The 26,010-nt window shown below is 45.1% G+C and overlaps 1 protein-coding gene across 1 annotated transcript in view; it reads left to right on the plus strand.

Annotated features, from left to right (window-relative positions):
• The window catches only part of Ank3 (ankyrin 3), a 299,577-nt gene that overhangs the window by 152,942 nt on the left and 120,625 nt on the right, over positions 1 to 26,010 (plus strand). Inside the window, exons 10-17 of the mRNA XM_026785393.1 lie at positions 2,637 to 2,782; positions 5,438 to 5,536; positions 7,091 to 7,189; positions 10,411 to 10,608; positions 13,003 to 13,101; positions 13,397 to 13,495; positions 21,688 to 21,885; positions 22,591 to 22,689. Coding sequence (XP_026641194.1) covers positions 2,637 to 2,782; positions 5,438 to 5,536; positions 7,091 to 7,189; positions 10,411 to 10,608; positions 13,003 to 13,101; positions 13,397 to 13,495; positions 21,688 to 21,885; positions 22,591 to 22,689 — 1,037 coding nt within the window. The remainder of the gene's footprint in view (positions 1 to 2,636; positions 2,783 to 5,437; positions 5,537 to 7,090; positions 7,190 to 10,410; positions 10,609 to 13,002; positions 13,102 to 13,396; positions 13,496 to 21,687; positions 21,886 to 22,590; positions 22,690 to 26,010) is intronic.

Genomic DNA, 26,010 nt, shown 5'->3' on the forward strand with positions numbered 1-26,010 from the left:
GTGGTTTTGTTGTTTGGTTTTCTGGCACGTTTACTTGTGAAGCCAACCAGGCTTGGCAACTTGAACCTCTTATCCCATCTTATCCCAGCACTTGTAAAGTGGAGGCAGGAGGATTACCATGAGTTCAAAACCAGCCTAATTTAAAAAGTGAGTCTTTGTTTCAGAAAAAAAATTATATATGTATATATACACACATATGTGAGGATGTTTATACAAGTATGTATATGTATATACATATATGTATATATAATTTTTAAAACGCAGTTGAGCATAATAGCAGGAGAGATCTGAGTTCGAGGCCAGCTAGGTCTATAAAACAAGTTCCAGGCCACCCAGAGCTACACAGTAAAAGCCTGTCTCAAAAACAATAATAATATTTGTCGAAGAATTTGTGAGCTGAAATGATGTTAGCCTTCGGTTTTTCTCGATAAGACGAGGTTTGTTAGGGTTAAAATAAATAATCCTTAGTAAGGTGTTTATATTTCATTCAGAATAAACACTTGGCTCAGGGAAAGGATGAAAATGCCCAGCTTTAGAGAAACCATTCATTTACTAGGGATCTTGCGGTATAGGCTGCATCCAACCAACTCTTCCAGGTAGGTATCTGCTTCCCTCCTCCATTGCTGCACTGTCCTTCAGAGCTATCTAGACTCTGGCCTCCAAGTCCAGGTGCCTGAAACTCAGGGTTGGGGGAGGGGATTGGAATTCTGCCCACAGTGGCAGGCCGCTCCTTTGTCATTGCAATCTCAACAGCTCCCACCGAAAAGTGTTTCAGGCCCTGTTTGACCTGCCCAGTGTGTCAAAAGCCTCTGCATTCTGAGAAGGGAGGGGAGCGGTGAGTGACCGTGACTCATTCATTTTTCCATATGAGAAAAAAAAAAAGAGACCTTAAAGCAGGGCGTGTGCTTAACTCTCTTTTTCCTATGACTAAAGTTTTCCCAGGAGAGGGGCATTGTAGATACTTACCCTGGAATGAACTATGGCCAAAGTAATGGTCCCAGCAGCCTCCTTTGTCACACCCGCTGTGACTTTGCCCTCAGCTCTTTGACTTTGCCCGGAGACCTTAGTACCGTCATACACTTCCCTACTAACAGCTGAAGTGGACTGCCCAGTCTCAGCTTTTGGGCAAAACAGTCTGGTGGGTAATTTGTTTAAAAGCCAATTCTTTTATAAGTTTAAACATTCAAGCAAATGAGTTATCTAGTGTCTTTAGAGTAAGCTTGTGCTCAAGTTTTTGTTTTTGTTTTTGGTTTGGTTTGGGTTTTGGTTTTTCAAGACAGGGTCTCTCTTTGTAGCCCTGCCTGTCCTGCATGTCCTGTAGCTTACTCTGTAGACCAGGCTGGTTTCAAACTCAAGAGTTTTCCCCTACCTCAGACTCCTGAGTGCTGGGATTAAAGGCATGCCCCACCACAGACCAGCCTTGTGCGCTTGAGTATTAAAACTGCCTTAAAACTATGAAAGAAATGAAACTCTCTAGCGCTCGAAAAAAAACAATGTCCTGCCACACAAGTCAGGGACAAGTCAGAACAGGCACTGGCGAAGGTTGGCTGTGCAAACAAAAGGTTGGCTTTGCAAACCACCTTTTGTGATCTTTGTGCCCGTGTTTTTCCCAGCTGCTTTTATGTTTATAGTGAGGCAAAAGGGAACATTAGCTCCATAGCTCCATGCATAGAAGAATGAGAAGTGCTCAGTGAACTACTCTGGTCCCTAGCTACCGAGTCTCAGGAGGCTCAACTCGAGATGTGATGTTTGGGGATCCAAGTAAGAGGCAGGACACTAATGTCTCCCTAGAAGACAGATCCATCCCACCGGCATATGTGATTTTGATGGTCTAAGTTTACAGATCTGGACAGCAGTGGTTTTGTAAGGCTTGTGATCCTGTACAGAGTTGCCCAGAGGCAGGAAGAGGGTGGGCACTTGAGACAGGCAAGTTTAATATGAAGAAATCACTGGCTAGAGTGACATCAGGCAAGTCAGTGCTGGCACAAGCATTTAAAGACCCCCCACTACCACCAAAAAAAAAATAGTAAGGAAAAAGGAAAAGTACATTAGCTAATGTGATGGCATGTGGCTATAGTCCCAACAATTTGAAGGGGAAAGTAAGAGGGATGGAGAGATGGTTCGGTGGTTAAGAACTTCAGCTGCTCTTCCAGAGGACTCAGGTTGGATTCCTAGCACCCACATGGCAGCTTAGAATTGTTAGTAGCTCCAGTTCTAGGGGAATCTGACCTCCAGGGCATTGCATGCACCTGATGCACAGATTTACATGTAGCACCATACATATAAAATAATAACTAAAAAAAGGAAACAATCGGAAGACGCATGTCTGAGTCCAACCTGGGCTACATCATGAGACTGGGAGTCAAAAATCAAAATTAGATTTTTAAAAAAAATTATTTGAAACAGTGAACTCCGAAATAAGGATGTGTGTGAACATTTTGCCTTTCCTTATCAGGAACTTACAGCCAACTTATACATCCTGCTTATGACCACCTGGGAACCTTACAAGGAACCAGTTCAGGCTCTTGTTCCTTCCAGGAAAGAAGAGCCACCATGTGTCTAACCTCTTGTGGTTTAGAAGTCTGCAGGGCATCTCGTTCTCCTAGATACCTTTTGTTGCCCACAGCGGAACTGACTGCCATGGAACGAGGTTAAGCAGATGTATGTGTTTGTCCCTTTACAGAACGGCTTCACCCCTCTCCATATCGCCTGCAAAAAGAACCGCATCCGAGTAATGGAACTCCTTTTGAAGCACGGTGCATCCATACAAGCCGTAACCGAGGTGAGAGGAGGGTGCTTTCAGGGTCCAGGGAAGAAGAGAGTATAGCCTCAACACTGGGGGTTCCCCCCCCCGGGGAAGCAGCTAGTTTTGCTTGTCATCATCACAAGCAACAATCTTCACCCTTCTCTAGGGGTTCTCAAGATTTAGGAGGGAACAGACATGGGTGTGAGGGCGTGAGTTAGTTGACATGTGTACCCCAGGACAGAAATATAGTTCAGAACACACCATCAAAGTGCAGGCTCCACTGTGCAAAGGTGACCTGGTATAAATCTTGCATGCACTATTTCTCTCGTGGAGGCCAGTTTGTCTCGCAAGGGGCATTTCATTGTCATCTCTTGGGGAGAGGTTGGCTGAGCCACCAATGATTCACCCTTGGCTGAAGCTTTCTGGCTGAAAACGTCATTGTGCCTAGGCTGCGGAACCTGTTCCCGTGCTCTGAGAGAGTAAGAAGGACCGTGGTGTGTGGAGGTTTTACAGTGCATGAAGTGTGGGGGTGCTGTAGTTAGGGGCAGAGAAGCCCTGTGTCTGTCCTCCGAATCCACCAAGATTCCATCCTTGAGAGTCGGCCCTGGCTCTCCACATGGCAAACAGGCCTGTGTTCCCCTCTCCAGACCTGCTTCACCCCATTCCACCTCTGTCTTCCCAACTCGAGGGGGCTCTGCAAATCCTAGCCTTGGCTCTTCTCCTAGAGCAGGCGTGTGATCTGTAAGGCTGACCCTGAATATCTGGGTCACCTTCCCCCAGAAATCTGCCCTTGCTGCCAACCAAGTCCTGGGTGTCTTCGTGGGAAGGTTACATACATGTTTCTGTCAATGCTCTTATCCAGTTGTCATATTTATGACCCCGTGGCTCCCATGGCTCCAGAGCCTTCAGCCCAAACCTTCTGTGGGCACAAGCCCACAGTTCAGAAAGTCTTGTTGCATGCTTGATCTGGACACAAACCTCCTATAACTGCTGCTTGTATGTGGCATTTTTGCCTTGCCTCGAAACACTTTTAAATTCTCAACACACAATGGTTAAGAAAAATCGTACAAATCTGCCCTTTTATGAGACTTGTGTCTGCCTGTTAGGTACCCTGGTGTATTTTTGTATAGAACAGTGCATCTAGTGCAGGGAAGCCCTTTAGAGGCCAGGATTGACCCTGAGACAAATGTTAGATTGAAGCCGTGTTAGTGTCTGGAGATGCTGGGCCTGTGATGAGAAGCCCCTACCGGACTCCAGCTCCCTGAGAACTTGAGAGGGTAGTTCCCTGACACCTAACTCCTGTGTTCCTGGAAAAGGGCGCCAAACTATAACAAAAACTCTCCTGTTCTGCTCTTCTTCAGTCTTCACTATTGGAGGCTGAGCAGATAGACTTTTATCTTCTTTCATCATGTACTTTTGTATGTACATGTATGTATACATATATATATTGTATGCATATATTAGTGTACTGTTGTATGTATAGTGGGGGGGGGGAAGCGTTGACCCCACAGCCTTATCCATGCTAGGCAATACTCTACCACTGAGCTTTAGAACCAGTCCTGTCATATATTTTTTGACATATCTCAGATATCTATAGAGATTAATGATACTTTCTCTCTCTTTAAAAATAAAAGCCAAGTCTTCTATTCATATTTATACTTATCAGGTTCATGTTCTAAGCTAATTAAATTCTGAAAATTAAAAATGGAGCAAAGTTATATGAGTAGCACACAGAAATTGAACTCTTTCACAAGATTCTTATCTTGAGACGTTAATTCTCTTTTTTGACTACTCTATTTATACCTCTCATCCATGGATATAGTCAAAATAAAACACCCTAGAATCGATCAGTTCTGCTTTACACTGACATAGTGTCAGGGTAGAAGGTATGTATATGTACATAGGCTTTGAAGCAAACATACTATTATTCTCGATGTGCCTTAAAACATTTTATTCATTTACAATGCTTATTTGTTAAATGGCTGGCACACCTAATGTTGATTTTTCTCTTTGTTAGAGGGATGGTTTGCATCATAGGTTTCATTTATTCAGAGTTCATGGGAACTCCAAGTCCAGAATACTATTTGAATTAGTAGCCAACGTTTTACTGATATGTATGTTATTGCCATGCCCCACATGCAAACACACATATGGGCAAGAAAGTTTCCATAGTAAGGAAAAAATAAACTTTATCTTTCTCTCAACTTTTTCCTTAAATTTCTATCAAAGGATAAAATAAATGTTTCTTTCTTTAATAGATATGATGGTAAGTCTTTCATAATCGCAGATTTTACTTTAGGGACGGTTATGCTGAGGTTATATTTACCTCATAAAAATCTGTGACGCAATGGTGAATAATCTTGATGTCTTCTCATTTGACCCCTGAGCTGATTGAGATGGAAGTGTGGATTATGGGTGAGAGGATGAATAAATGAATGGACGGATGGACAGACGGACGGATGGACGGATGGATGGACGGACGGACGGACGGATGGATGGACAGATGGATGGACGGATGGACGGACGGATGGATGGACAGATGGATGGACGGATGGACGGACGGATGGATGGACGGATGGACAGATGGATGGACGGATGGGTAGAGGGAGGGAAGCAGGCAGGCAGGCAAGCGCATAATGAAGCCCCTTGCATGATAAGCCAACCATCAACATTGTCTTCCTTCCCCTTTAGTCGGGCCTTACCCCAATCCATGTTGCTGCCTTCATGGGACATGTGAATATCGTGTCACAGCTAATGCATCATGGAGCCTCCCCAAACACCACCAATGTGGTAAGTACCCTTAACAAAGAAGTTCAGTTGAGTTTTTAAGACACTGAAAAGAGTGCCTTTGGTGGCCTTACATAGTCACTATAAGTAAGTTCATTATCATTTAATTTTACTACTTCGGATACAGAGTTTGAGAACATCTTTGGTTTTCTTTGCTTTGAAGGCAAGATCCTGTCGGTATCCATTTGGCTAAAAACTGTTAAGACTTAAGAAGTGTGTTCATTGACATTGCAAGGACTTTACTGCCGGACACTAGAGTAGAAACAGTGCTGTCGGATTCTCTGAGAGAATCCATCAAAGTACTGCACGGTGAGGGTGTGTGTTCACACAGTGCCGTCATACATGTGAAGAAGTAATTTCACACAACTTCAAGGTCATCTGCTTTAAGAGGGGTTCTACCATGTCGTAGCAAGCCTGTGGAAGTCTGCCTTAACCAAGTACCAGGCAATGTTTCCCCACACTAACCATCACCATTAAACCCATGAGATGATTCAGAGTACTTCCCTGAGCAGCAACTGCTCATCCCAAGCATGCTGTATCCTCCGACATTGTTTTACAGACTCTCAAGTATAACATCATCCTCTTAGCACAATGGACCACAAGCATAAGACCGCCCCGAAGCTTTACACACATGCCTGTATAGGTTTAATCCAGATGTTATTGTCCTCTGTAAAGAACAACATGTAACAAAGCAATCAACATCCTCCGCTCCTTTCCAGTAAGCCCATGTCTTGTCTCCTGCAAGGCCACCTTCCTGTCTGTCCATGCAGGTCAATGGCCTGTGGGGAAAAGCTTATTTTATCCAAGTCACTTCCGTGTGGGTTTTGCTTGTGCAAGCCACTTGTAGTTGGTTTTTATTATTATTTCTATGCCAGGGTATGCTCTCTGTCAGGTTGTCATTTTTGTTGAATGAAAAATCGGTGTCAGAGATTATTGAACCAAGAGGGTAGGATAGGGATGGGACAATGCCCCTCATGATGGAACCGATAAATGTGATTTCTATGTATTTAGGTCACTGGGGGCAGGCCACATCTGACCCTCAGTGTGGTTTTGGTGCCCCTGTGTAGTGTTTATGTTTAATCCTGAGAGACAGTATTTAAGAACTGATAAATTGAAACCGATATCCAGACTGTCAGTTCTTTGAAAATAGGTGTGCCATGGTAAGACTGGCATCCAGCCCAATTTGACCGTGAGGGCAGGTTAGGTAGGTAGGCATCTCTCCCCTTCAACTTGCTCACCTGCCCTGTTTCATCATCTGTGCCTCCTCTCCACCCTGCGAGCATCGGCATCTTGTCAACCCTGAGGATGCCTTGCTGTAGACCTCTGAGCTGTGCTTCTGAGAGCATCAGCAGCCGGTCCCGTCGAGGTTGCATCCATATCCTCGACACCCCGGCACAGCTTCCTGGGAAAGTATTTACGTGTTTGTTTCCCTATATTTCCAGCAAGGAAGTGCTCCGGGCAATTCTTTGTGTAATAAACAAAGTCACTATAACTTCATGCCAACAAAGCATTGATTTTGAGAGTCGCCATTAATTGACTTTGGCTTGTGTTCCCCAGAGAGGAGAAACAGCGTTGCATATGGCAGCTCGGTCAGGCCAAGCGGAAGTGGTGCGGTATCTGGTCCAAGATGGCGCTCAGGTAGAAGCAAAAGCTAAGGTAAGGGCAAAGACGGGGGACTTTAAAACTGAAACCGAGGCGGAAGCCTAGGGCTCAGCAAACCTTTTTAGCTGAATGTTTACTGTCTCTCCGAAACAGGTCTTAATAATACGAACTTCCAGTGAGGAAGGGCTCCACCCAATAATCATATAAAAATAATCTACCGTCATGGCCAGTCACCTGTGTAGCACAGCTATGTAAAATAAGGAACTGCCCTGGGTGCATCACAAGCCCCTAACAGGTTAGGAACCAGATCTAGGCAGGTCCAGAGCTCTTCACGCTGAGATGACCTCAGGGAGGAAGTTTCTAGAACAATCACAGCTTGTAAACACAAACTCACCTTTCGGGTTGACTTCTGTGTTGGCTGGCACAGCCTCAAGAGGAAAAAGGATGTGGTTTTCCTTCCCTTCTATAAAATATAAGAGCATCATGCCCCAGATGTAGATGAGGGCTCTGAAAGCCTGGCTCACACCGGAAGTCCAAACATTTGGGAGGCTGAACTACCACCCCCGGATGAATAATCTCTTTAACTTTTTGATTTTCCATCAGTGGCAGCTGAAGTTTAGCTTACAGAAGGTGCTTCTGGTCTAGAAGATGCTTCCAACTTAGTAAAATGAAATGACCAGAGAGGCAGTATCTTATCACTGATAGTAAGAGCCCTCATCTTCGTGCATGTTGGTTAGAAACAGCACATCTAGTTGTTATTGCAGATGACATTTATACTTTGAATTTCATGAAGGGGGTAGGATGGCTAAGACTGACCTCAGTTGACTGCCTGAAGTTAAATCTTGTTCCACCATTGAGCCGCTGAGTTCCACTGGGCAAATTAATTGATGTCTCTGTGCTGCCATCTCCTTATCTAGAATAGAACTTTTTAAATGTTGCCTCTTGTCATCCCAGACATATAGGTATATAAATCAGGACACAACACAAATCCAGTCTTTATTAGCGATAGACCATAAACGTACTTTATATCGACTCTGTGACACCCACCGAGCCTCCGCATTTATTAAAGTTGACAGCGATTCTGCATGCTTAACAATGGATGTGCTAGTTTATTTTTTCGTAAAGAATTAAATCTTGGCTGGATCATTGGAACTTCAGGATGCAGCACATCTTCAAAGTTTTTCAGAGCTCATCCAGGCTTTGATTTCATAACTGTCAATGCTTGAGACCACTGCCTTGCATAAAAACATGGTATAAAATGTTGAGGACCAGTTCAGAAATTGTTAGAAATCCTGTCCCAGTTGAGCCAAAAATTCATTGAATGATTGTCTGTGAAGCTCAAGTCAGCAGCTGAAACAGTAATTTTAAAATCAGCATGGCATCCCATTCCAATCTGTAGACATGTTCATATGATTCGTACATGCTTGGGAATGTCAGTGGGAAAATGGTAAACGTCTTTGCATTCAGTGATTGAACCATGTCGTTTCTGTTAGAGCACGTGTAGTTTAAAACATGGGGGTTCAGCCAGGCGGTGGTGGCGCACGCCTTTAATCCCAGCACTCGGGAGGCAGAGGCAGGCGGATCTCTGTGAGTTCGAGACCAGCCTGGTCTACAGAGCTAGTTCCAGGACAGGCTCCAAAGCCACAGAGAAACCCTGTCTCGAAAAAACAAAAACAAACAAACAAAAAAAAAACCATGGCAGTTCATATTGCGCAATAGCATGGAAACTGAGCCAGGGTATTTAAGCAGGGTTTGCTGGTATTACATGGCGGGGCCACGTGTGCAGTGCCAAGGGCTCGTGTTTCATCTTCAGAATCAACGATGCAATGAAGCTCTATAAGGGACCTGGGCGAGTGCTGACAGAAACTCCTCATATATGTGTGTGTGGTTCTTGAACTAATTTTTGGTTACCAAGGGTCCGTGGCCCCTGGTTGAGTCAATAATGCCAAATGGGGATGTGACTCACAGTCAAGAGTTCTCACACAAACCATAGGATAGCTACTTCTGTAAAGGCGTCTAAGATCATACAGGTGGGATGCTCCAAACAGAGCCCAAGAGATGGATGACAGCCAGGTTCTGGGGTTGAGGTAGCCGTGGCCGAGGGGTGTGAACTTTTCCTTTGGTTTTTCTGTTCTCGGGATTTCTCCTGCTTGCCGTGGCATCCTGGTGCCCCCTCTTGTTGCTTGTGTGAGTTACTTTTCTCATTGCTGTATTTAAATATTTGAAAAGAAGCACTTGAAGGGAGCAGTAGTTTATTGTGACTTATGGTTCAAGGAGGGTGTTTCTCATTGATGGGAAAGACACAGTGTCGCAGCTAGAGGCCAGCTGGTCAAGCATCTGCAGTCAAGGAAGAGGAGATAGGGCTGGGCTATCAAACCTCAGGGCCCAAACTCAGAAACGCACTTCCCCCCAATGAGGTTCTAACTCCTGAAGGTCCCACAGGCTTCCCAGACAGTGGCACCAGTCAAGGAGCAAGTGCTCAAACCCATGAGCCTGGAGAGGACACTTCACGGCCAATCCACAGCGATCCCTATGCATCCTACTGGCTGTGTAGCCTCTCTGCCATTGCTCTCCACACAAAGAAGGACCCATATTTGGTTCTACCCTTTCCTCTGCCTCTCCTGCCAGAGGGGCCTGGAGAAACACTACGTTTCAGTGGGCATTTCACTCGGGGAAATGACATGGGCCATTTGGGGGTACCTATCTGGACAGGTTAGGACTAGGTGGCTCTCCCACTTGTCTCAAGCCCCTTGGGTGCAGGACTCAGTCCATGCAGGCTTTGTGCCTTTGGATGAACTACAAAAAGTTAACCCTTTGTTATAGGCGGATACCGCCCTTGCTGCTAGAATGCCCGTTTTGATAAACCCCCAAAGAACCACCCCCGCATGACCCTATTTTGCCTTTCTTAGCTTTTGACTGTGGGGAAATGGTGGCAGCAATAAGGTAATAGAGCACTAAAATATGTGGTTTGCACAAGTAACTATAACTCACAGGCGTGTGAGTTTTATTCAGATTTGTTCTCATCCCTTCTTTACCCCTCCCCCCCCAAAAAAAAGAGTCATTGTAGATTGAAACCTATGCTCCATGGCAGGGTAAAGAAGTGATACCCAGGTAGAACTTTTCCAAACCTCATAGAAAAAGAGAAACAAGGTTCCCTTTAGCACTGAATTAGAGTTGTGTGTCCCTCGGACAGGGCAGCTAACATCCCCTGCATTTGTCATATGGCGCCATTGCCTCGCAGGCTCCCTGACCTTGTGTTTCCACCTGGCATTTAGGATGACCAGACCCCGCTCCACATCTCAGCCCGGCTGGGGAAGGCGGATATAGTGCAGCAACTGTTGCAGCAAGGAGCGTCGCCCAATGCTGCAACCACCTCTGGGTACACCCCGCTTCACCTTTCTGCCCGAGAGGGGCATGAGGACGTCGCTGCGTTCCTTCTGGACCACGGAGCATCCTTATCCATCACAACAAAGGTATGGAGGCCTGGCTCCCAAAGCACACCCTTCTTTGGAGTCTCCCGCCCAGTGATGGGTTAAGAAGCTGTGGTTCTGGGTCTACAGTGGGACCCCTAGGCTAGTCGTGGATGTGGCCAGGGAAGCCTTGCTCAGCAGGAAGTAGTTTTTCAGGTTTGAGGAATTTTGTTTTGTTCTTTGCTTCTTTGTTGTTTCTCGGTATATTATCTTCTAAGGATACCTTAATGACATCTAGGATCAGAAGGGATATTTTTGTTTTGTTTTGCAAATTACTTTATAATCATTGTTGTATTAATTATATACTAGTCCTTCTTATCCACAGACAGCAAAGAGATTTCAGCACCTCTGAAATTTCAATGGCAATTTGGAACGCACCTGCTGATTTCCTTTGCTGAGATCAAAAACACTACACACTTAGTCTATTGGTACTTTTATACAGATATCTTTTCTTTCATTTTGTTTTGTTTTGGTTTTTGTTTGTTGGATTTTTTGTTTGTTTGTTTGTTTGTTTTGTTTTGTTTTTAAGACAGGATTTCTCTGTGTAGCCCTGGCTGTCCTGGAACTCGGTCTATAGACCAGGTTGACCTTAAACTCAGAGATCCACCTGCCTCTGCCTCCCAAATGCTGGGATTAAAGGTGTGTGTCACCACTGCCAGGCTTCTATACAACCTTCAAATAGGGAGAGGTTTCTCTTGTTCTTGTTTGTTGTTGCCTCTCCTTTTGTTATAGCTGTTTGATTTATGGTTTGACATCTTGGTGTCTTCAGGTAATATTCTCCCATGGCTATAGCTGCACAGAGAATGCAAAGTGGTTTGCTTGTTTCTATATTTGATTTTTATGAGAACTGCGTGGACATAACAAAGTGTCACAGCTAGACAAACTGGCCTATGACATGTCCTGAGAAGAGTGACAGGTGCTGAAATCTCTTTGCTGTCTGTGGATAAGAAGGACTAGTGTATAATTAATACAACAATGATTATAAATACTTATAGAAGAAAAGCACCTGAATAAATAGTGATGGTCCCAAACTTCATCTCCCGTGATTTCTTGGGCTCTTGAGGAGGATCAAGTCACACATCACAAGATCCTGGATGTCATTTAGAATGGGAAACAGAATAATGGGTGTTGGGGGTCACAGGGCACCCTGGCCATCCTCCATCCCAGCTGCCCCCTGGATGTAGTTAGCAATAGTCTTGTGGGATAGTATATGTTGGTCACGTTCCAGTTTCTGATTAAATCCTCTCTAATGTTGGGTGTTGACTGACTAGTTGATGTCTAGATCCTTGCAGGGTCTGGACTCATGGGAGAAAAGTCAGGGACTGTAAGCATCCAACTTTTGTTGGAGTCATTACACAGTTCACCTCGGGGAACAAAGACTAAAGCACTTTGAACTGCTCCTGGAGGCAGGAGCACACGCGATGAAATCGTGTGTATCAAGACAGTGCACAAAGAAATTGTATGTTTTGTGGGGAAGCAGGGAGTGGGGGAAGGGACATGCTCTCTGCTGATGCAAGCCCACAGAGCGTCCAGACTTAATATGGGGTTTCCCAAGTGTAGGCAGATTTTCCTTTTGGCCACCAGCCCACAAAAAAATGATAGAGACTTATTATTAATTATGAAAGCTCAGCCTATAGCTTAGGTTTGTCTCACTGGCTCTTATAACTTAAAGTAACCCATTTATATTAATTTATGTTTTGCCTCATGGCTTTTTACTTCTCTTCCGCCTTGCACCTCCTGCTTCCTCTCTCTGTCCTCTGGCCTCTCTCTTGCTCCTGGATTCATCTCTTCTCACTTTGTCTGGAAGTCCCGCCTAACCTCTTCCTGCCAAGCTACCAGCCATTCAGCTCTTAACTAAACCAATCAGAAGGCACCTTGACAAAGACACATCCGCACAACATGCAAAAAGATTATTCCACAACACCCAAGCACACCAACATGGGCCTAAAGTGGGGCCTGTGCAGGCCTTTCTTCCCACAGCATGATACCCCCAAATTGCCCTGGAATAATTACCAGATCCGGCTTATCAGATACATCTGACTAATTCCTAAATAAGTGAACAGTGTGGTTCAGTCAGCAGAGGGGAAAATATTTTCCTTGTTTTCCGAGGTGTCCAACCTTCTGATGCCGTCACACAACCCCGTGGGTCTACCACTGTGTTAGGCTACAATCCCAGCTATCTTGAGACACCTCTAACCCCACAGGCTGCAGGTTAGACACACCTGTTAGGCTTAGTCTGTTTGTCACTATAGATTGAGAAGTCTTCGATTGTTGCTTGCTACTCCGCTCTTTACACATTCGTGTAACCCATCTTTGTCGCTGGAATAAGCCACCAGCCCCAAGAAGCCCCGCCCTGTGTCACCTCCATTCGTAATGCTCTCCCGCTTCCTTCCTCAGAAGGGATTCACTCCTCTCCACGTGGCTGCCAAATACGGAAAGCTTGAAGTAGCGAATCTCCTGCTGCAGAAGAGCGCCTCTCCGGATGCTGCTGGGAAGGTATGACGTCATCAGCCACCCTGTGGCAGGCCACCTCCACAATAACAGACCAGCACTTGCTAATATCATAACCCCACCCACCTCCCAGCCACTTTGATGGTCACTAAGCCTAGTGAAGTCTCACTAGGTGGAAGAATACTTGGGACCCCGTGAACGGTGCCGGGTCCACATACACTGGAACCTGAACGGGAATGCCCGTTGTCTGTTGTATGCGGTCTAACCCCATTTCATGAATCTATCAGTCTCCTACTAAGACACCGTTGACCCTGGTTGTTGTCTCTGCACGTGTTTTCAGAGCGGGCTAACTCCACTGCACGTAGCAGCGCATTACGATAACCAGAAAGTGGCCCTTCTGCTTTTGGACCAGGGAGCCTCACCTCACGCAGCCGCAAAGGTACTTGTAACTCACAGCCTTAGAACCGAGTGTGCATCATCTGTCTTTCCCTATACAAGCATCCCCTCTTGCTAACTCTGTAATGTCCTCATTGTTCAGACCCGCCTCATAAAAACTGCAGACAGAATTGCCAGGAAGACGTATGCCTTGTGCTACGTAGTCACCTCATGGGGTAGATGCTCAATAAATACATGCTTGTCAGTCAATTCCTGGACCATGGGGAGGGAAGGGAGCTGGAATCCTCCTCGGCCAGTGTAAAAACATAAGCAGAGTCTAATCGGAAACTCTGACTTGTGAGAACGAGGAGATGTGTCCCAGCTTGGTAAAGTGCTTGCTACATGAGCTTAGGTCCCTGAGTGCAGATCCCGGCACCCGTGTAAAGAGCCAGGCGTGGAGGCACGCACCCGCAGTCCCAGAGCTATGGAGACAGACAGAAGGATCGGTGGGGATTGCTGGCAACGTATCTAGTCTAATGGCCAAGCTGCAGAGTCAGTGAGAGACCCCGTCTCAAAAGGATAAGGTGGAAAAGCAACTGAGGAAGTTATTCAACTTCAGACTCTGGCCTAAATATTCACACACGCGCACGCATGTATGCACACACATACACTCACACACGCAGGCACACAAAAGTCCTGATTTATCAAAATTTATAAAAATGCACATCGCATTTTCTTGGCCAGAAAAATACTGCCTGCATGTGCTTTGTGCCTCACAGAAGAGCCTAAAGGGTTTCCTGTGGAGGGGTAGGGGGTGGTTGTTACTGCTGAGGGGACCATTAGTCGTCTTGTTAGGGAATTTTGGGCCAGTAGACATCTTAGATTTCTGAGAAGGAAACACCAAGCGTAGTGTACCAGCTCTTGTGTTGTCCTGGTATTCTGACCTGACGAGCTTGAGGCCGAGCACTTGTTTGGTTGCTGACTGGGTGGCTGTGACACAACACTGAACCAGTACAAACCTGATTCTTAGATTTTTTTTAAATTCTTTTATTGTGTTTATTGTTCAAAGGACCGTTTGGCATCCGTAATATTCTTGAGCCATGCCTTGAGAGTTCTTCATTGTTGGGTCATGTTGGTCACATCACAGACCAACGAGCCTGGCCTGTTCTAGGTAGCAGTACTGTGGGAAAATGTTCTGGACACTTCCTCCATGAGAGAGGATGTTGCTGTTGTGGTGGTGTGCTTTGTGATTGTTGTCAGTTTGTGTGTGTGTGTGTGTGTCTGTGTGTGTGTGTCTGTGTATGTATACATGTGGGGGTCAGAGGAAGACTTTCAGGAGTTGGTTCTCTCTTCCTACCATGAAGGTTCCAGAATCATAGGTTTGGCACCCACTGCCTCTACCTGACCTGCTCAAACCCGGGGTGCAGGTTTGTCCTCAGAATTTAAATTTCCTTTCTGTATTCTTCGGTCATTTGTTCTACTCAATGAAATATGCTCAAAAATCAAATTCTGAGTACTTTAGCCCAGAGTGTCAACCTTGGCCTTGGCCCTGTCCTGAAGAAAGCTTTCTCACCTATGCCTTTGAAAAACAAACAAACAGCAACAACAACAACAACAATCCTGTTTACCGCTTTAGTCAGCATGTGAACCTGGGAGAGTGGCACCTAAAAGTGAGGCAGACGAAACTTGCATGCAAGAGCCAACGCTGTGCAGAGTGTCAGACAAGTTAAACTTGAGGGTTGAGAGTCACATGAACAGTGTCCAGCCACAAGGGTAAGCCTCGCGTGGTGGACAAGCCTGATATCGCAAAAACCTCGTTTTTCCATGGAGGTACATAAAGAAGTAACAGCAGCCAGCTGTAACGAATAATCTAAAGCAAACTTGCTCCTGTTTGCTGCACCTGGGAAGGGCATGGAAGCACTTTCCAAGAACAATTGCGTCTTTTTGGAGAAACTGGTCACAAGACTCTTGTTTTCTTGGCATTTTCTCAGAAGCTCTCAGAATTCCCCTTGCACGACTTCTTTCTTGAACCTGTGTTCTGACCAAAACAAACAAAAAAAATGGAAAAAAAAAACAATAAACAAAACCTTGAGAAGAAAAGACAAGAGTTTAGAAGGGAAAAAAAATTAAGGAATAGAAGGAATCATGAGTCAGGACAACCCAAAGAGTGAAGCAGTCTAGTCTCTATCAGCGTAGTCATGATTAAAGCAAACGTAGGCTGTATGTATGTGAGAACTTCGGCCATAGTCACTTGCCCATGACTCCTTTCTGTCCTCTGTCCCTTTCGTATTGATCACTTTTCTCTTCCCATCTTCTCCCCCAGTAGATTGAGTGTGTGAGAGAGAATGTGTGATACCTGAGTCCATCCCATTGCACTGTAAGAAGAGAGACTCTGGTGCACACCTACATGGAAGCAGCTTAAGGCTGTCTGCTGACTGTGATCAGCCAATCACAAACGAGCGTGCACTCCCCACTCAGAACCACATTATAGTCTCCAGAGGTGGTAGGAAAGTGGTTAGTGGTGGAGAGAGTAGAGAGCTGGGTTGAAGGGCACAGAGTCCAGCTAAGGAAGATGAGGAGTTAGCAGAGATGGTGACAGTTGGGCAGCTTGTGACTCACACCATGCTGCTGACCATCACCCCTAAAATACACTTTAAATGGGAAAGTTTGCTGTATATTTTTACTAAGTATTTGTCTTAGTGTCTATTGCTGTGAAGAGAAACCATGTCCACAGCAACTTTTATAAAGGGAAACATTTCATTTGAGCGGCTTACAGTTTCAGAGGTTTAGTCCATTATCGTCATGGCGAAAAGCATGGCAGCATGCAGGCAGACACGGTGCTGGAGAAGGAGCTGATAGTTCTATGTCTTGATCTGGAGGCAACAGAAAGTGAACTGTGTTACTGGGTATAACTTGAACGTGAGAGACCTCAAAGCCCACCCCCACAGTGACACACTTCCTTCATCAAGACCACGCCTACTCCAACAAGGCCACACCTCCTCACAGTGCCACTCCCTTTTGGAGCCATTATTTTCAAAGTTCCACAGAGGTAGTGGAATTTAATGTCCATCCATTTTCATTTTTGTTGTATGTTAATATCTGCAGTAGCCTGAACAATAATGGCTTCATAAGCTCATATATTTGCATGCATGGTTCCTGACCAGTGGAACTGTTTGGGAAGGATTAGGAGGTGTGGCCTTGTTGGAGGAGCTATGTCGCTGGAGATAGGGCTTAGAGGTTTCAAAATCCCATGTAGGACCCGTCTCTTTCTTCTCTCTCTCTGCCTTCAACTTGCCGCTAACGGATGGAAGCTCTTAGCTACTGCTCCAGTGCCAAGACCACCTGTTTCCTGATGCCATTCCCCTACCCATGATTACCATGGTCTCTAACCCTCTGAAGCTGTAAGCAAAGTCCCAATTAAATGCTTTCTTTTATAAGTTGCCTTGGCCATGGTGTCTCTTCAGAGCAATGGAAAAGTAACCAAGACACTGTCCTTGTGCTTGTAGGCCTGTGTTTCTAAGGAGCCCCAGTGAATACACAGAGGATTGGTAAGGTAGCTGCTCCCTCACGGGAGTAAGAATGCTGGCACACTAGGGCCAATCAGGCTAGAAGTAGCAGTAGTTATGGAATGATATATGTGAAAAAATAGATCTGGTCCATTTTTATGTTCATAAATAAACAGGTCAGAGTCTTGGGGTGTGACTCAGTGGTAGAGTTCTTGCCTAGCATGCACACCGCCCTGGGTTCAGTGTCAAGCACCACATAAACCAAGTGTAGTGGTGTACACCTGCAATCCCATCACTCTGGAGATGGAGGCGGGCGGATGAGTTCAAAACTTCCCTCTCTTGGGTACATAGTGGAGTAGAAGGTAAGCCTGAAATACCTGAGATTCTATTTCAATAGACAAACAAACAGGCAAACAAACAAGCAGTCAGTAGCCAGCCTTGCATCTATCAAACAAAATTTGGGATGAGTGTTTCCAAGTTTACAAAGTATCATTAGGCAGAAGTTAAAGAGCAGGCCCCATATGTAATAACTGGGTTGTGTCCCATTAGCCTGAAGCCAAGGTCAATCCAGCACCAACTTTTCTAATGGGATGTTGTTCCTCCGTATCATGGCACATTGCCTAGGCCACTGCTGTGTCTTGACATCCCCATAATACCATCTTCAGGGCCGTGGTGCTAAGCCAGGGACTCTGTATGCTTTGATCCTGAGCAAATCAGTTATCTTAGTTACAGACTGACTTTATCTGCTATGGTAACAATCCTCCCTACAATCCTCTTCAAACCACTGTTTGAAGACCTGAGCTTCTTTCTCCAACCCCAGGCAGCAACACAGAGCTTGGTTGTGCCTCTTCAAAGTAGCAAGGCCACAGACCTGCAGAACTTACCCAGAAGCTCCACAACCTCTGTTCTTGACACCTCATGGGCCACTTTTAAGTGCAAGAGATGCCGGGAAATGTAGTTTTCAACTGGACACAGTTTTCTTTCAATAAAAAGAATGCATACAGCTGCTACTGATTTTACTCCTGGAAGTTCAGATCCTAAATCCCAGTAGACAGAGTGCCAGAGGATGCCAATTAGTGCCACAGCTGCACTAACCTCGATGCACGCCCTTCTTCTGTGCCCCGTTTCCAGCACTTTATACACGTACTGTAATAGTGATGTTTGACTTTACGTGACTGAGTTGCTAAAAAGTACATTTGCTAAGGGATCGTGGAATACTAAGACCCATTTTTATCAGATTTCTTCCCGGAGACAGGGTGCTATGCTGGAAAGGAGCTTGGCTTGGTTGCTGGCAAAACTGAGAGACTAATTAAAAAGCAACAGCGAGCCTGGACTAAATGGTCATGCTGCTATAAAGTGTGCAGCGTCCTCCTTAGTGTGTCTGTGTGTGTGTGTGTGTGTGTGTGTGTGTCCGTGTCCGTGTCCGTGTGTGCGCGCACACGCATGCAGACTTGGGAGGCTAAGCACAGGTTCACATGATGGATATTTTGTCTTCAACAAGAATATGGGGAAGTAATGCTAGACATGGCTTAGCAGTCAGGGTCACTTTTTTCTCTTGCAAGAGGACCTGAGCTCAATTCCCAGCACCCACATGGCAGCAGCTAACAACCATCTGTAACTGGTTTCAGGGATCGATGCCTTCTTCTGGTCATGTACTTGATACACATACATACATGCAAGGAAACACTGATACATACAAAATTGAAAAATTGGGAGAAATAAAATCAAAATCAAGTATAAGAAAGGGAAGATGTAAGATTCTCCTGATTGGGCTAGAGAGATGCCGCGGAGGTTCAAAAGCTGTTCTTGCAGAGGCCAGAGTTTGGGTCCCAGAACCACACCAGGAAGAACAGAACCATTTGGAACTCTAGCTCCAGAAGGTCTCAGGATAGCCTCTGGCCTTTGTGGGCACCTTCACTCACACATATGTATAATGGAAATCTTTTTTTGAAAACACAAGATCTTTGAAAAGATTATTCTATAACTGACTCTCCCTGGTTAGTCTATCAAATTAATACATCTTCCTTGAGTGTAGGAGTCAAGTATCATTTTGCTTTTCTGAAAACAGAGCTTAAGAAACTCATAATTATATTGTGGGTCTCTGGATAAATTCCTTGCCTCTTATTCAAAGTGTTTCCTAAGAGTTTCTGAGATCTTGGTTTTCTTACCTTACATGTCATTTTATACCTCAGAAGTAGCCAGGATAAGTCTCTAAAGCAGTGGTTCTCAATTTGTAGGTTTTGACCCCTTTGGGGGGTGGTGTTGAACGACCCTTACTTAGGGGTCATCTAAGAATATCTGAAAACACAGATATTTACATTACCATTCATAACAGTAACAAAATTGCAGTTATGAAGTAGCAACGAAAATAATTGTACAGTTGGGTGAATCACCACAACATGAAGGGCTGTATTAAAAGGTTGCAGCATTAAAAAGGTTGAGAACCATAAAGAATAATATGTATCAGCCAGGCAGTGGTGGCTCACACGTTTAATTCCAGCACTAAAAGGATAGAGGCAGACGTATTTTTGTGTGTTCGAGGTCAGCCTGGTCTACAGTGAGTTCCAGGACAATCAAGGGCTGCATAGAGAAATTCCATCTCAAAAAACAAACAGAAACAAGCAAACATGTATTTTATCTAGACCTGGCACATATTACAAAATTGTTTGAACTCTTTAGATAATTGTTTCATAGGACCTAGAATTTGTGGGTTGTGTTAGAAAGATAGCAAGATTGTTACGTCTGAAAGGAGAGCAAATTGTCCTGCGCTGGTTGGGACTGAAAGCTGACTAACTCATGATCTTCTCTTTCTTCTTTTATCGATGTTGTTTGCTTGTTTGTTTTTGAAACAGTGTCTCCATGCATAGCCCAGGCAGGCTTCAGCTTCCCAAAAGCTGGAATTGTAGGCATGCACTACCACACCCAGCTAGGTTAAATGTTCTGTCCCTTGTAAAAGTAAAACCACAGGTGATGACTGATAAGGACCTAGCGACGCCTTTACCACCCGCATTGTTAGTGTTAGGCATGTTGGCTAGTCCTGCTTCTTCTGTTAGTGTTGCCTTGTAAAGTTTCTCTATAGTGGAGGGGTAGAAGGTAGCTAGCTGTCTCCTGCCCCCGTGTCTTATACTGTAGCCTTGGACACAGTCCAGTGCTCTGCTGGCCCGCGGAGACACGGGTCTCTGAAGGGTGTGTCTGAGTATTTGGTCAGAGGGCCAAATGCTTCTCAGGGTAGCTAGTGTTTCCACATGGCATAGGTCAAGACTAAAAATAGGAATCTAAAACCTCCTCCTGCCCTGGCTCAGCCAGGCGAGGACTCTGGAGGACATCTCCACGCTGCACTTCCGCTTGCTATGGTCAAGTTCATGTCTGTATCGTAGTGCAGTCTTGTATTTGTTATGGAGGGCACTTTCTCAGGTCAGACACTCCTGAGGCCCAGCTCATCAACACGAAACTTTATCTATAGCTGAGCATTAGGGGCCAGCTGAGGAGAAAATGGCACAGGTTCTGACTGTGGAGGCTCCTTTCTTCATGTAATCTGCATGTGCCTATTACTTTGAAACACGTGCCGTGAGGACACCACAGCCTGTGCCTCGGTAGCTTCAGACTACAGTAAGAAGTAATAAATGTGCAAATAAGAGCGTGCCACTAAGTGATCCAGTACTGAGGCTAAAGACACAGTGGTTTCTGGGTGTTAGAAATTGATCCATGAAAAGAGGCAGCCAGCTTCACTAAGGGTGTAGCCCCTGGGTTGATTATTCAATGCTATACGCCATCTTCATAGACAGGCTGTGGGAAAGGATTTTTGGTAGAGTAAAGCAAGCCAGGGAAACCTGAAATGATGACCTCTCTGGACACCTGCAAGGCGGCTGATGGCCCTGGGTATCAAGTACAGACAGACAGACCACCAGGAACCAATGAGAAGAAAGCAACTCCCATGAAGATTATAAATTGTGACTTGCGGGCAGTACAAGGTGTCTTTGTTCTTTGGGGGCTGCTCTGGCAACACATTGATAAGGAGCAGAGGATTTCTCGCTGTTCCAGAGCTGGGAAGGTCAAGACTGAGGAGTTCACATTCAGCAAGGGGCTTGTTGCCCATAACTGAAAGCAGAAGGGCAAAGAGAGAGAGTAGCAGGGAGCTAAACTCGTCTTCTCAGAAGCTTATTCTCTATAGCCTTGCAAACCACCCCCTCCTTAGCCTACCCCTTGACCCACCCTCTCCACAGCCCACCCTCTCCACAGCCCCTCTCTCTATCTCAGCTTCAAGAGCATCCTTGAAGGGCAGGTCCCCTTGCATCCTCACCACCTCTTCCAGGTTCCACCTCCCAGCACCATTGCACGGGGTCCAGAGTTGCCAGCACAGGAAGACAAGGGACGCCTTTCAAACCATAACAGATAGACACTAAGCTGATTTGAAGATTGGAATTTGTACGGCTCTGAGCATGCCCCCCAGCAGAGCGTATGGCTTGCTCTTCTAACCCCAGTCGAAAAAATACAGTAGTATTTATTGAGCATCTACTATCATAGATTTCCTCTTCAAAAACCAATAGTGCGCCAGCTCTGTGATTTTAGATTACAGTTCTTCCTACTCGGAACTGCACTCATGATACGATTCGGTTTAGCACCATTTCTTACTTTGTCATAGTTTTTCATCCAGCTAGAGCTATTCACTAAAAAAGGAAGCATACTCTTTGAAAATATACCGTATACATTTTTTTCTCAGTACTAGACATGATTGATTGGTTTTTGACAGAATGGTTATACACCACTGCACATTGCGGCCAAGAAGAACCAGATGGACATAGCGACTTCTCTGCTGGAGTATGGTGCTGATGCAAATGCTGTTACCCGGCAAGGGATTGCTTCCGTCCATCTCGCAGCTCAGGAAGGGCATGTGGACATGGTATCGCTGCTCCTCAGTAGAAATGCGAATGTGAACCTGAGCAATAAGGTAACTTCCTTCTTGTTCTTCTGCAAAGCCTACAATCCAATAGAAATTAAAGCCTCAGAAAAGTCTAAACGTTGATTGAAATTTGGGGGTCAAGTAGAATAGGCAAGGTTGACAAGATGGCTCAGCAGGCAAAGGTATTTGTTGACAAGCTTGATGACCTGAGTTTGATCCCAGAACCCACACGGTGGAGGGGAGAACTGACTCACACAAGTTCATTAATAGAGCAAGAACATTACCATGTAATGCTGTACACCGTATAATAATTATCCTTGACTTTTTGCTGACATTAACCACATTGATCATGTATTAAAACTCCAGTGTGGTTTTGTTGTTAGAGTCTTTGATGTTTAGTTGGGGTTACCCACATATGTTAAGGGAAGGCAATATGCTCACTTATCTTTGCTTTAGAAATATCCCTACAAAGAAGTGAATGAGAAGGGAGGGGGCCAAGATGCATCAAAAGTCACAGTCCTGAACAATATCAAGTTTGCAATGAGCCTCCCCTGTCACCCTGGGGTACCCTGGAATTTTTTATGGAGCCTCTGGTCAGCACTGCTGACATAGTGTTCATACAGAGTGGTCCATGTCCTTACTCTGTAGATTTTTCTTTTTAAGGGTCAAGACTATTAGAATTCACATGCCAAATCTCAAACTTACCCACATGTATGCACTCACCGTGACTGACATCCCTGGAATCTCTTGCAGAGTGGCCTCACCCCGCTCCATCTGGCTGCTCAAGAAGACAGAGTGAATGTGGCTGAAGTCCTCGTCAACCAAGGGGCCCACGTGGATGCACAGACCAAGGTACATCTCCTTTCCCACTCAGCAAGGAAGGAGCCCTACCAGGTGACCCTGGAGTGATCGACCTCAGTGGGAAAGCTGCAGCCATGGCAGAGACAGAAAACTGCCCTGGTCTTGCCAGCCATAGACAGCACTTCCATTCAAGGGCCGGGCTCTGGCCATGACATTTCAGACACTCCCATCTTTACTGGCCCAAGTTCTTCTTCAGCTGCATGGTATAATATATAATAATATTCTGTATTATTACCAGGAATCCTGTCACAGATCTGCTTCTGGGGTAGTGCGCAAATGTTGTAGGTTTTATAAGTAACTTTAAAAAAAAGAAAGGAAGGAAGGAAGAGAGAGAGAAGGAGAAAGAAAGAAAGAAAGAAAGAAAGAAAGAAAGAAAGAAAGAGAAAAAGAAAGAAAGAAAGACCTTGATGACAACCAAAGTTTTTTTATTCTGTGTGATTAATGAAAGAACAATGAAAGAATATTCGATTGTTCTCTTCATGTATTGCTTACTATTTATGCAATTGACCTGTGATTTCCCTTATTTTTATTTTCCTCTTTTATTTTACTCCCTTTTGCTTTGGTAAAATACTGCTTTTGAAAAGAGATGAAATGCTGGCTAATGTCGTACAATGCTCCCATTCACGCACAGATAAGAGAATGGGTGTTCGACTACAAAAGATACGATTTTATGCATGTCTCTTTTTCACAGAACATTTGAGACAGGGTCTCTCTGTGTAGCTCTGGATGCCTAAAAACTCACTGTGCAGACCAGGCTGGCCTCAGACTCACAGAGATCCACCTGCCTCTCCTTCCCAAATGCTGGGATTAAAGGTGTGCCCTGCTACCATTCTCCCCAAGCATGTGTCAGTTTATTACAGGGAAAGAATGCTGAGCTGGGCATGGTGGCTCATTCCTGTAATCTCAGCACTTGGAAAATTGAGGCAGCCTGCGCTCTGTATTGAGTTCCATGCTGAGTTTTCAAAGATATGAGTGCCCGTGATTGCCATGTTGCCTTTATAAATATTCCTGTACATACATGGATTAGTTCTGAATAGGATCAGGGGGGAGATCTGAGGCAAGAATGGTTCCCTGACCTATACACAGGGTTGGCAAATACACACACGCACACACACACACACTCTAAACCCAGTGCCTTGAATGTGATAGGCAAGCACACTACCACAGAACTAGCCCCTTGAGTAGTAATATTGTCAAGTAGCTAGCAGTGACAATGTCAAAAGACAACTCAACACCCAGCAAATTAGCAAACAGTCTTTACCAGCAATCTTTAGTCCTTGAATGGGGCAGGACAGGCTGCAGCTGTCGGTGGAGGTGTCCCCAAAGAAGACTATGCTTGGTGCAAAGAAAGCCCAGGCCTGACACCCGGAGAGTCACTGACCTTAATGTAGAAGAGAAAGTGAGGGTCATGCTGATATGCCCGTGAGAGACGGCCCATGTGATATTAAGTAAAATCATGAAGTACCACAGAATGCCAGCCAGATCACCTGAGCCTGTCACCTCTTTCCGTGCCACCTCCTTCTGTGTATATGTTCACATGTGGTGTGTGCCCACGTGTAGGAGTGCCTGATTTGTGTACCCGAGGCCAGAGGAGAATGTCAGGATCTCTATTTGCCTCCGCCTTATCTTATTTTTGAGACAGGGTCTCTCCCTAAACCTGAAGCTTGCTGGTTCCGCTAGGCTGACTGGCCAGCAAACTCGCAGGATCCACCTTTCCCTGCCCCCAACACTGGGATGGCAAGCCCAGGTGGCCATGCCTGGCTTCCATCACTTCTTCTTACACAAAAACATCTGTCCAGTTTAGCAAGTATGACAGTCAGCTCCCTCTAGTTTCTCCTGTTTTCCTTCTTCAATCCCTTATTTGGCAAAGATTTAGACTATTTACTGAGCACCTGTGAGGTGCGGGAGATGATAACAGTGAACGCTATGCACCAAGCACGTTCCAAAATTCCTTACCGCTCGCTAGAGAGAATTTCTCAAGTTGTGTGTCTCTAGGCATGTCTTTACATGGTGCCGTATACAGTATTCTGTGTGTATGTTACATATTTGTGTGTGTTCAGGTGAACTTGTATTTGTAAATGTGTGTGTGTGTGTGTGTGTGTGTGTGTGTGTGTGTGTGTGTGTGTGTGTTTTATGGGAGGTTGGTTTGGTGGGTTGGTTTTGGCTTTTCAAGACATGGTATCTCTGTGTAGCCCTGGCTGGAACTTGCCCTGTAGACCAGGCTGGCCTTGAACTCAGAGATTAAAGACTTGTGCCATCACCACCCTGTTTGTATGTATGTTTGATATGTATTCTGGTATTAAACAGGTTCTCCTGTTTGCAATGTACCCATCTTATTGACGGAGGCATCTCCCATCTCCATGGTGCCATTACTTTTCAAATAATAATTTAAATTTTAGGTATGCATATATATTTTCAAAGAGAAGAATAGTCGGGGGAGAAACAAAACAAAACAAAATGAGAAAGAGTGGACGGCCCCTGAGAGTCACTGGGTGTCAAGCTAAGGAAGGATTGGTTGTTTTGTGTCGTCATTGGTTTTCAAACTGTGGGGCTTCAGGGAAGACCTGGGTAGGCTCTCTTTAACCAACACAGTGGTCCTTGACTTTCTTAATGCTGAGACCCTCTAATACAGTCCCTCGGGTTGTGGTGACCCCCAACCATAACATTATTTTTATTGCTACTTCATCACTGCAATTTTGCTACTGTTAAGAATGGTATTGTAAATAGCTATGCTTTCTGATGGTCTTAGGCGGCCCCTGTAAAGGGATAGTTTGACACCACCACCTCACCACCACCCACAAAGGGGTCATGACCCACAGGTTGAGAACTAAGAGCAACTCTACCAACATCAAGTTCATACTTAGGCAACAAGAGCTCACATCTTAACTTTTTCCACGCCCCTGCCTGCCCACAGTGGACCTTTTGCTTTTTACTCCTTTGCAAGTTACTTGCTTACTTATTCCTTGCAAATTCTCACTATGCAAACCTGGCTGTCCTGGCACTCACAGAGATTTGCCCACTGCTGTCTCTGAAGTCCTGGGATTAAAGAAATGTGCCTCTCCACCACCCCTGTCCTGGTCCCCCAAGCTTGTCACTTCTCCATTTTGTTAGAGGACAGAGCGCTTAATCAACCCTAACCTAGTTTGTCCATACAATACTCTCTGGTGACATCAACCAGTTAGAGTACACCTGTCTAGGGGGCTGATTGGTTCATCTTTCCTTCCTGTCCTGAACAGTATCTAGAGAGTAAAGAGCTGACGTAAGGGAAAGTTAAATGCCTATTTTTATGTTCAATCAGATATATTAAGACTA

Source organism: Microtus ochrogaster, linkage group LG2 (genome assembly GCF_000317375.1).
Source record: "Microtus ochrogaster isolate Prairie Vole_2 linkage group LG2, MicOch1.0, whole genome shotgun sequence".
NCBI classification, from domain to species: domain Eukaryota; kingdom Metazoa; phylum Chordata; class Mammalia; order Rodentia; family Cricetidae; genus Microtus; species Microtus ochrogaster.